General features: G+C 38.6%; 1 protein-coding gene across 2 annotated transcripts in view; it reads right to left on the minus strand.

Moving 5' to 3' along the window:
• PDE7B (phosphodiesterase 7B) overlaps positions 1-12,752 on the minus strand; it is a 179,836-nt gene that overhangs the window by 23,328 nt on the left and 143,756 nt on the right. For both annotated transcript variants that reach the window (XM_063329534.1, XM_063329535.1), the window contains 2 exons: positions 1,916-2,067; positions 1,084-1,147 (listed from right to left, as the gene is read on the minus strand). In XM_063329534.1, coding sequence (XP_063185604.1) covers positions 1,084-1,147; positions 1,916-2,067 — 216 coding nt within the window. The remainder of the gene's footprint in view (positions 1-1,083; positions 1,148-1,915; positions 2,068-12,752) is intronic.

Raw genomic sequence — 12,752 nt, forward strand, 5'->3', positions numbered from 1 at the left:
ACAATGAGTTGCAGTATTTACGGTCCCAAGTCCCACTGTAATGTTACGCTGGCCTTATTGTGAATCTAACACTGGGAACACTGGCAAAATCAAGCCTAACTGGTACTATACGATCAACTGTACCTACATCAGTATTTAAAAAAGTTTGCGCTGCATAATTCAGCAGAAATTATTCCAGAAAAGTGAGAAAAAAAAAACCAAACCCAACTAACACATACAATGTATAAACCATATTTGAAGGGAGTCTTTTCTTATTTAACGTAATGCAGGAAAGAAAATAAATTTATGTATGAAGAGGACATGGAAACTTATTTGGTGTTGACCACTGAGCAGGGGCGCAGAAAGGTAATTAAGAAGAATTATGCTTTTGCTTCCCTTGCCATTTGCAGTCCTTTCCACGCTTCGCTGCCAGTCACTCAGCTGAATTACCCTGTAAAACAATGTTTTTCTACACCTTCTGCCTCAGTCAAACCTAATTAGATTGGGGGTGGGGAATGAGGGATCTCACTCCTATGAGCAATACAGAAAGGAGAAATGTGTGATCGTGACCCTCTTCAGCAGTTACCTGATCAAGAGGTATTGCCTAGACATTGGAGGGCGTGTGGTGTTACAGGCATATATTTAGACAACACATTTAACAGATTTTTACTGTCTTAATGAATTTGCTTATTTTTGCTGCTGAACAGAAGCAAGGGTATCTCCAGTTAAAGGTATTTCCTGCTGATAGAAACTGACTGATTATGGAGGTCGGGACTTATCAACCAATGTACCTAATAGGTATATTTAAAGTGCTTTTGGAATTTCCCAGGTAAAGGAAGCTGAAACATCTTCTTGAAAAGGTGACCACAACAAATGGAGGAGATTAGATGAGTACAAAACCACACTTTAAACTTTATCCTATAGTTGTGAATGTTCTGGGAAAAGCCTGAAAGTGTTCAACGACAGGATTTTAAGAGAAGTTAACTGTGTCCAATTTGTCTTCAGTTATCTAAACTGGAAACCTTTAGCAATTAATTAATTAGGGATTTTAGAATAGTCAGGTATGAGAGATGCTAAAATAAAAAATTTTAAAAAACTACTTACCATTTGTCAAGCGGTCAAACAAGAAAATGTCAAAATCCCACATTCCCACTTTGGAGAGCATATGCTAGAAAAAACAAATATGAAAAGGCAAATGACTGGTGTGTCAAACTGTAAAGCAGATTTAAATTATTATTCCACATTAATCAATCACAGGATTGGTTGCTGCAGCTTTAAAATTTTGTTCGGGAAAGCTATAGATCATTTAGTCTATATTCAAACCAGTTCTGGATTCTTAATTACTTTCTAACACCTGGCATGTCATTTTCTCTTGCAGAGAATACAAATTGCCCAGGCACATAATCCCAACACCATGAGTTGTGCACATTTTGTTAGAAAATATCATTCAAAGCAAGTATAAGAGCTGCAAAATAAGATAATTATATTTTGATTACTGTGAAGTTCTTTGCAGTGAGTGTTCCCTGTTTCCTAGACTTTGCCATTAGGGAGAGCTATTGTGGGTTGCCTAATAGCTGCTCCGTACCAGCTGTCTTTTTTCAAGCGGATGAACTAAATCCTGTGTTGAGGATGCACTTACTTAAATCAGTAACTCAGCCAGGGATCCTTCATCCCTTAATAAATGCAGATTATAATTTCAGTCGATAGAATCTGAAAAAGCTGCACAGATTTAGACGTGTTCTTGTTGCTTTGAGACTAAGCCTTTAAAGCTGTAACCATAAAAGAGGAACGGACAGTCTGTTTGCTGTGAGGCAGGCAAGTAACGGGGGTCATTTAAGAAAGATCAGCCAAACCTTTGTTTATCTGAACACTGAAACAAAACTGACACTCTCTGGAATATTATTAAAAGAAATGGAGATCTGGAGACCCATCTTACCCTTGCTTGTCCAAGGTAGTCCTCATCCAGTAGGTACAGAGAGGCTTGTGGTACAATTCCACGCAGTAACCGGGATGCATGGAAATACCTCTGGAAACTTAACAGTCTTTTCACTTTTTTCTTGGTGCCAATTTCCCCTGAGAGCGTAGTATCTGTGAAAAGCAATCAGTACAGAAACCATGAAATCCAAGATGAAGGATGATGACATTATCAATTATTTAATAAAAGAAATGGAAAAAAAAGTAAATAGCGATACAAAAATCATAAAGTTCATGCTTCTTGCCAGTCCACATGAAGGAGCAGTATTCAAGTCCCTATACTTCAGCAGAATTATTTGTTTATTTCAGAAAGGAAATCCGTTCCACTAGAAAGAGTACTAATGTAGAACTTGGAAGACCTGACTTCAGCAGGCTGCTTTCCACAGACTTTAATGTGATCCAGGAAAAGTCACTGGGGGGGGTGCGATATATCACCCAACTGTAGATGTCTAGAGGGAGCCTAAATGACCAGGCAGAGTTAGGTATGCGAAAGCTGCTCTTACTCTTCTGTGCCTCTGCCCCCTTGCTATACAACTCAAAATAGCATTACCTTGCTACCTCACAGGAGTGTCACTGGAATATATAAAAATTGCATAGCACTAGCATACAAGGTGACCTTGGATATAAAACCAAAAAAGCGACACCAAAGGAGACCTCGAAATACAGTTTGAAAGCACAAATGTATGACCCGCTTTTGGAAAATGAGAGAAAAGAGAGAAAGAAGTAAGAATAGGTTAATCATTCTAGTGTATTGTTTGCTGTCCTTCCTACATATTAAGGAAAATTATAAGTGAAAAAAATATTTTAGTTCTACAATCAGGAAAGCAAGCATATTCAGGCAATACACGCATTTCTGATTACACAATAGAATATGTTCTTTTCACTCAGTACCCAGAAAATTCTGATTCCCTAATGCTCTATTAGGAGATCTTCATATAGGGCTAAATGTGACACAAAAAACAAGGCAGTTTGTATACGGTGATTAAAACAGTAGTTAAGAGTAATTAAATTACCTTATTGTTAGTACGAATAATATGCAGGTTTCCTAAAACTGATAATGACTTAGGTAATTTTGTCTGAACTTTTACCAGAATCTCATCTACAGCTGTGATGGTTTCATTCTGCACTCTGATATAAGTTTTGGAAACCGTGAGGAGAGAAACTGGACAGTTATTTGAAGATAGTAAGATTCAACATGGTTTTATTCATAAGAGGAACCTTGTAAGAAACTGATTAAGCGCTCCTTTCAGACAACAGTAATGATTGCTTGAGGTAAGGAGCTGCACAGCAATTCACTGGATTTCAGGTTTAAATAGGAGCTCAGGAAAAACATCCATGGACTGAAGATGACTCTATTCTGGTATTTCTTTTTATGCAAAAACCCTGAGTGTTTGTTCTGCTGTGAAATTAAAATATGGCTTTGTATGCTGTTTTTATGAGTATTATTATTCTGAGAGGTTCTTCAGAGAAGTCATTAAGGTTTTTTGGATCATAGACGGTTCAGTATTTGATTCATCCAACAGCAGATGCGTGAGCACCTTCTGTAGCAAGTTTCTTCCTTAAGTAATTGAACAGCTATTGAGCATCACAAAGTCAGTATCAACAAAAAAAATACATACTTAGATACTGACTATCAATAATTAATATATTTTCTTACACATCTAAGTCTCACACTTCTCAAAGACCCCACCGAGTTTTAATAATATAGAAGCACAAAATAATTTTATTGCAACTTGACAAGCCATGTGTTTTCAAGAACGCAAACAGTAACAATGTCACTACTGTACCAGCCTGAAGGTTAGATTTTCATTTATGATGTGCCAGCACCTGCCTTAATTCTCTCACACATTTTAAAAGCTGGAACAATTTAATGGCACGTTGAAGGGGTGACTAACATAGGTGCTAACAGTTACCCTGTGACAACGACATGCGGAGGAACTGGTAGACTGGTTTCTGCATTTCTTTTGATTTATATAGTGCTGCTAAGAAGTGGCTGGCATTCAGTTTAATTCCTGGATAACGAAACACTCTTGAAATTAATTCAGTTTTTAAACTTTTGTCAGCTGTTTCTCCACTTCCCAACTTTCTTAATTCCATCTTGCCCCCAAACTGTCACTGCTTTTGGGTAACAAGTTTAAAGTACGGAAAACTTCCCTTTTGCACATTAAAAATTAGTAGTTGCTCCAACTAATTTTTATCAAAGTTAATATCTGTTTTTTCAGTTAAAGACAGATGACTGAAATTACCACCTGTGTTCCCTGAAACTGTCTTTAAAAGTCACGTGTAGAGCTGCTATGGATGATCTGAAGGCGAAGGTTTGGCGCGAGTCCCAACAAGCAGCTGTACATTGGACTACGAAGAAGCGGTTATTTTATCCTTGGGATGACCAGATTATTTCAGTAGCATAAATAATAGTTACCAAACCCCAGAACACCAGGTTGAAATAAATAATTTCTTATTGTGAAACGTATTTTCTGAATTGGACCATCAAACTTGTTGCCACTGCTTTGTCACATTGCTCCCCATGGCTGTCACAGGTCTCAACTGAAATTTAAGCATCGGCAGACTGCGCCTCTGAAACACGACTTGCTGCTTCGGATGAGCACTGTAGTACAATATATTATGCGAACAAGACTACCCACAATAATCTGTTGCCTTGTATTTTCATTCATAATGAAAATACAAGTTCATAATACTGGTAAAGAATGGCAGGAAGAATATTTTCAAAATCAAGGTCTCGATGGAACATCCCAAATCGCTCTGCCATCTATCCACAGGCAAACTCTGGATGTTGACTTAAAAAATATCATGTTAAAATCACATCCTTTGGGTCATTTCAGTAATAATTGATTTATCTATGAATCACAGGGCTTGCCAGATGATTGCTATGACCCTTAACAGGTTACTATGCCATCCGCAATAATGTACCTTACAATGATGGTGTCTTGCATAAAATTGGACTAAGGCTCTGCCCCTCTCCGAGCACAACACTCCTCAAAATATTATAATTTCGTCAGCATTTTCTCTTCCCTCTCACAAGATCAGTGTCAAACAAAACCGAAAAGCACAACCGTATGAAGTTGAGAGAAAAAGGATGATTAAAAAAGAAGAGCAAAAGGTGACGCAGCTCTGAGCGAATGCTCAAGTTCTGTCCTCAGCTCAGCAGTCGCACCTGAATCTCCCAGCAGTGAAAAGCCTTTCCTCGTATATGGGATCCACCAGCTGACACAAAATCAAGATGCAGTTTTAGATGAAATTAAAGGTTTATGTGAATGACTCACAGTAATATGCTGAAATTCTTTATTGACAACTGTAAATTTCAATTTAAATTGTAAATATAAAACTTTGATAATGACACCTGATGTAAGTCATAGAATGACTCTGAAACATAAACAGTTATTGATAACTATTTCTAATTATCTTAAATTGAATTACAAGTAAATGAATCAAAAATATCATTGCAGATATCACTGAACTTCAATCATGGAACTATGGGTGCTAAAACATATGCTATATTATCTACTTAAAGAACACAAGCTGCAAGGCTCACATGGGAAGGATTTAGTAATTAGGTGCAATTTTGAAATGAACGTGAAAGACAAGCAAGAATGTCTTTTGTTTATACACAAAAAATGTCCCTTGAGAACTGTGTTTATCTTTAACCATTGAGGCAACCTCTGAAATTTTTTTTTACCTAAAGAACCATCACCTGTATGTCTTAAAACATGCCCATTCTCATATCCTGTGGAGTTACTGCCATTCTGAAATCCTGTGGAGTGGTTGGAGAGTCCCTTCCTTCTATACTGAACAAAATTATTGTATGTATTACCTACACATACCTACACATTTACAGAAGCAGCCATATAAGCATTCCTCACAAAGCTTAACTTCTGCCTTCAGAAACACAGGCGGCCCAAGCTCATGGCATATCTTCTGATGTGTTTCAGCTGGCGGCAAAAGTGGTTGTTTGTTTCCTTGGGCCATTTGATACCTACATCACGTAATACACACTATCAGACCATGGATGATGTCTGGATACTGCACATGGCCCTCAAGAGGTTAATAAGCTACAGGAATCAATGGTTGCCTTCTCTCTTCCTAACAAAGTTCCTCCAGTTACACAGATCTGCTCGCCTTAACATGATCTACGGCTCACAACCTCTGTTATTTCAGGGAAAGAGGTTTCCTGCACTAGGAACTGTCACCAGTTTTCTTTCAGATTTCTTTCACATTGCTGCGCCAGTGTGTGCCCACAGGCAGCGTGAATATAAAAATGAGGGAGGTTATGTTAACAATGGTTGAGTTAACATCCAGAAACGATCACATAAATCAAATTTGGACAAGGATGTACTTAACTCTGCACCAGACATTCATTACGTTGTTATTGTTCATTCAAAGTAAACAAACTCGGTTATGCATTCAAATAAGGCCTGTGAGTTTTCCTTCACAGTATCGCCTTTTTTTAATTTTATTGCACCTCAGTGTACAATAAAAACAGGTCACCCAGCAGCATGAGGGGATAACAACAGGTTTATTAATTTTCAAAAGCCAACTGATTCAGAAGCAGAAAATGGTTTTCCTCTTTTTTCCAAAAGGATGCAGAATAAACCCAACATATATAAATCAGGTCCTCAAGCACTTGCCTTTGACTCATACGATTTATAATACCCTTTCCCCTCTTCCGAGGACGGAAAGACGTTCTGTACTCAGTCACTGCTCTATGACTGTATGCCTGAAGAGTCAGGCAGGATTGGGAAAAAAGAGCTGGAATATCTGGAAGATAAGGTGAGAGGATCAGACCATGAATTTATGGTGCAGACAGCCTGTAAACAGTGAGGACGCTGAGAAACAATTTGTCTCAGGTCCTATACGTTACGGAGGCAATTTCCTGCACTGGTTCTTGGTTTGACAGCTGATTAGAATGCTTTTATTTGAGAGCCCAAGAGATATGTAATTGACTTATGAGGAATAATCATTTGTCCATTTTTTTTGTGTGTCAAATCATGCCAGGCATTTAGATCACCTTCACCAAAGTCTCGTTTGGCATACTCATTGCATGACTTGGTTGCTAAATTTCTCTTACAAGGAAAAGTGCGTAGCACTGATGATAGGAAAAAAAAGTGCTGTGCCTTCTTAATATCTTCTTACATGATGGATTGATCATATTACCCAACAGCAGCATGAGCAGAGATAGCTGAACTGGTACAGGTAATCTAAAAGATAATTCCAAACTTAACATTTCAAATTTGAATTTTGGAGAAGGCACTGGTAAACCAGAAGAACAGATAAGCTCTTCTCTCTGCACTGTCAAGGCTTTCCCATTACCCTGCACCTTCAGAAAGAAAACACCGCAGTTTTGAAGAAAGGCCTGAGAATACGCACAAAGCACCAGAAACCCACGTAAAAGAACTGTTGCCTGAATGCTTTAAGTCTAGTGTAGCGGGACCAAGAAGCTCAGATGAATATCCCAGCTGTATTTCTCAATCACCTGCGGCTCGCATGAGAAACTGACAAAGAGGTTTGATTCAAAAATTGTAAGATTGTGCCAATCTTATCATCTGAATATACATTGGTCACCATAACTAAAACAACAGAGACGAACACCTTGCACTATATAATATCTACAGATAAACAAGTGTTGTCCTGAGATCTTGTAAATGCAGAAATCCTCATCAGACTTCCTCAAACTATATGAGAATCCAAAAAGGTTGTGTTATAAACATTTTGGTTTTGCTTGGTTCTCTAATGTATTAAAAAATTATTTGTTCTTTCACTTCTGATAAAATTCAAGTTTAGCAGTCAAGTGCTTTCTGTTAGCTGCCATTGTTCATATGGGTTACAATTGTATTATTTCTCTTTAAGTGGGCAAACATATTTTTTCAATTAGGAAGTGGCTGTGAGGAAGAGAAGGGGACTCTGAACATCAGAGAAAAGCAGAAAATTAGAAGAAGCAAAACAAAAGATCTTCAAAATTTTCCACTTAGAGTCAAGATTCTACTCTTTAACCACCTGCACAAGCACACAAAATCAACGCAGAACCTGGTTTACAGAAGTAAACCATTCACTACGTTTGACTAATGTAGTGAATGAAATGTGGGAGGTTCTGGGACACCAATGTTCTAGGCCACCTTGCTATGGGTTTTCCTCCTCTTTGAACATTACGCTTGAGGCGATGGTGGCTTGTAACAGCTCTGTTTCCAACTCATAAAGTTCCTGCACAATTGTTGGCATCTTGAAGAACACTAGTCATGCAGTTTCCCCTCCAGCCCAAATTATATTCCTTTTGATACTGTTTGAAAGACCATAGAACTTGAGAACCATGCAGATTATCCCACTTACATACCAAATTACCCCATTACCCCAACTTCTGGAGAAGCAAGGGTTTCAAAGGCCAGTTAGGTAACAGAATATTAGCCTTAACAACAGGAAGAGGAATAGATTAAATCCAAATTTAAGATGAATTTAGATGTGTTTCTCTTCACAATTTTCAGCTGTTACTTGGGTCATCAATCATCTTTATGCAAACAAACATCTTGGCATCTTTTATTAAGCCTCCTACAAGGTCTTAGGAAAGAGCATGTTGTGTTCCATTTCGCCACAAAGTCATTATCATTTCAATATGAACCTTCACTTTGCCACTTCAATCTTCGTACAGTAGCACAGTCAGGACCTTTTTTTCCTAAAACTGCAAATGTTCTATGGCTGATTATAGTTTCTCCAACAGGAAATGGTACATCCCCTCCCCCTTCACTCCCCTTGAGAAAAAGCAACATAACCTGTAATAACAGCAAACCTAACTTTCATTTATCATCTTAATGATCCCTTCTCCTTGTTCTTTCTTTTCCTCTGGTCATTTGGAAAGTATCCTCAGTGTTATCTTCAGTACACCCTTTCCCTTTTCTAATCAGGGAAAGAAGGTGGGGTGGCAGAATGGGTCACGCATCACTCAGAAACTTTTAAAGGGACATTCTCAGTTGAACTGAATCCCAAATCTGTATTAAAAAAAACAAGTTACAAACCTGTATAATCATGTCAGTGTTCATTAAGACTTTGTGTGTGCAGTACATCTGGGTTTTTGTTTGCTCTGCGTGTTCTCATGCTTCATTTTGTTAGCATATCAAGGCACATGCATTGATCAGTTTTACATTCTGGCTTTCATTTTCTACAAATGTAGTGTAAAAGCTAAACAAAGAGCAGGAATGGCGGAAGTAGAACACACTTTTCAATCATCTACTTTGTTATTAAATTTTGCAGATAAAACTCTTAAACTCCCCACCCCCCAAAAAAAAACCCACCACAAAACCAAACCCAAAACCAACCTGAACAAAAAAACCATCTTGCTGTTATTTGATGAAAGGGGGGAAACAGAGTGACTTCCAATGATAGGAAGAATTTTTTAATATAGTGAAGTGTTATTAGAAAACAGAACAATCTTTGAGCTAAAACATTTTTAAGAGAATCCCAATTCCTCTTCCTTGAATAGGAAACTGAAAGCAAGGCCATAAACTGACTTCAGTTCTGTAAATGTTCTTCCCATTCAAACCAGATACAAGCTACCCAGATTAAGAAGTCCGTGTGCCTTCAGGATGTTGATGAGTATCTTTGGATGTGCTTATCCATGAGGAACCAAGGAAGGTATTAGGTAGAAATGGTGCAGACCTCATAAGATCTCTCCCTTTCTAATTTAATAACCATCTGGAACTTTGGAGTCATCTCCACAGGCTGGGTTGGGATCTGAGTAATCCAATCAGCCCTTGAAACTTCCTCACAAGACCTTAAGTGTCCCAATTTAACCTGGGTCAGAAATATCTAAAAAGGCATCTCTCACTCCCACTTCTTTTTCTAGCCAAAGGCAACAAAACAAGACAGTTAACCAAACTCTTTTTAACCTCACTCATTCGGGTTCAGGTTACTTGATGGTTCAGTTTTGGGTTGGTGGCTTGGCTGTGGTTGAGTTTTATTTTCCCTGGAGATGGGCCCTACCTGAAAGCCCTGGAGTTGTTCAAAATCCAAACCCAAAAATGAATGTAAATTTTGCAAATGGACCCTTCTGTAGACAGACAGAAACCACAGATTCAAACGTCCACAGAATTTGGTTCTCTGAGATGGAGACTTTTTCATGAGTTCATATCTTCCCTTACTAACCCTGACAACACTCTTCATTTCTGTAGTACCTAATCCATCACATGCCTGCAAAGCAACACTTCATTTGCAAACAGACTGAAAACCAGAGGATTTTGCTTGACTCAGATCAGACAGCAAATGAAGGACAGAGACTGAATGGTACCTAGTATCACTGTTTATCACCATCTGGTACTGGAAGTATATAATCTATACTAACTTAATTTGCTAAGCTAAGCTTAAAGTAGGTGGGGTTTTTTTTTGGACTCGACTTCTACCTGCTTGCTAATAGCAAGATCCTAGGCAATATGCAGTTATACCTTTAGACTGTCTACAGACATGTTTTGACCTTTTAGATATTCTCCGATCCCACTCTATGTTTCCATTGTGCGAGGCGTAAGAAAACAGAAATCTCTCTGGGTAATACCGTTTTGGTACAGAGACTCCACTTTATAGGTCACATACCATATCCCGTCCCTTTCCTTGTTAGCCCTCCTACGTCAATGTATCGATCAGTGAATTCTGTCAGACACTGAGATACTGCGGATGGCTTACTGAAAACAAGCAGGTGTAAGATAATGAAGGTTATGGCATGACTGATACTGCGACAAAAACAAAGTCCCCCTATTAAAGAATTTTTCAGGAAAAGTTAAAAATGCAAACAAAACCAATTTTAATTATATTCATCCATGACAGACATATTTAAATATAATCAATTAGAGGCTAATAATTTTGTCATTTGCAAGCAGAAATTCAATCCAGAGAAAAGCTTAGCATGAACAGGATGGGAACTGGAGAATCACTATTTAAGTCTTAAGAATCTCCTTATCTTCTGACTGAAAGCTTGACAAGCAAATTTGTAAATAAAACCTTACTCATCTGAGATGTAAACTATGTTATTTTGTTACTACACTTAATTTCATTTGGCAATTAAACAAAGTATCTAATATAACTGGAGCAGGGTGCGGTATTCTTGGTTATTGCGGCACGCTCACCCACAATTCTAGATTTATCACAAGGAATTCCCTCAGACTTTTGGTTTAAGCAATGAAGAAAAGTACCATCACAGTCACCAGCACAACTCACCAGGGGATAATGAAATCAATTTTAATTAACGCATATTAGTGCAGGGATCTGGTTCAATGACTCACCGAGCAACCTTGTCAATCAGAGAACTAAATTATTGCTGCCTTACCCTACGGTCCTTTATTTCTCTAATCCAAACTATGATTTGCTAAAAGGAAAATTGGATCAAGTTAATTTTCACTGCAGAAGTGTTTCAAATTCTGAATTATTACACTGCACCTATTCAGTTTAACTCCTTTTCTGTCCCAGGAACACAAGAAGGTTCATTTAATTCACAGAAATGTAAAAGTGCCAAAAAACTGACATCACTAATTTCAACCTGCGTTAGGTTCAGTTACAAGCTAGAGCTACCGAGTTCAGAGTCAAACTTCTCTAAAATTTGTGAGGTTTGATTTGGAATCAATCTTACAGCATTTATACATTGTATTCAGCTACGCGATGGCACATAACACTTGGCTATTCCATCCCATTACTCCTTCTGGAAAATAAGCTAATGCTATGTCTTTTTTAATCGTGCTGTTCCCATTTACATGAAGAGGAAACCCTCTCCCTGTTTTCCTGTAAACCTGTATGGCTGTGCAAAATTTGTATCTTTTAGGTTAGCAGTTTGTAAAGTCTGAATATTTGTTCATAAGCACCCTAGTGAACAGAGCCCCAGGTCTGCCATGTCCAGCTTATTTTTTTCTGGGGTATATCTGTGGCCACCAGGAGCAGGTGGTTGTCCCCTTGCCTCATCACAGCAGGATGGAAAAAGGGATGGGTCAGCGTGCCTCCTGGGGTCTTCACACCAGGCTGGCTAACACACATCGGCTGCCGCAGCTTCCCCGGGGAGAGGAGCTGCTACGTAGCTTTGCCTGAAGCTCCTGGCTCGATACCATCAACACAATGGAGTGTGTGGTTGGCCATGCAGGTCTCCACAAGTTGCAGGGACTGACTCAGGAGGCTGAGGCAAACATACGCTCCCCACAATGCAGAACCAGGGAGTTCTTGGTGATGTGGGGATATTTTACATTCAGTTTTGTATGTCAGAATCACCTTAAGAGTCCCCAAACCCACCAGTGCAATTACACCTCCCGGAAAGCTTGCGACTAGGTAGAGGAAAGACAGGAAGATGATAAAGCCTTGCATCTCCTCCAGACAGGATCCTGCAAAATCCTCACGGTCCTGACAGCATGGCACTGACAAGGTGAAACAGCACTTGCTAAGTTTCTATATATTGCAGAGAGGCACCGGAGGAATGTGGAGATGGCATCACAGACGTTAGCTCAAACAGCAAGAAGCCAACATTAATCCAGTTGGCTTTGATTAGGGCTACAGAAGATCCCATTTTCAGAGCACAGGAAGTTTTCCTATCCAAAAAGACTTAACTGTGTCTTGAGTTACACAGCGACTTTACTGCAGGACTCCAGAAAAAACAAAAGATACGGTCTACTCGGTGTTAACCCTTAATAGCCATAATAGGGAAAAATCCACTAGTTTGACTGAATCTGTAAGCACATTAAAGAAGTTACATTGAAGTAACCTTTAGTCTGACGTTAAATAACAATGCCCTGAATCTTTTTTTAAAATGCAATTTTCAAAATGAATGTCAA

This window comes from Chroicocephalus ridibundus, chromosome 3 (assembly GCF_963924245.1).
Source record: "Chroicocephalus ridibundus chromosome 3, bChrRid1.1, whole genome shotgun sequence".
Lineage (NCBI taxonomy): Eukaryota > Metazoa > Chordata > Aves > Charadriiformes > Laridae > Chroicocephalus > Chroicocephalus ridibundus.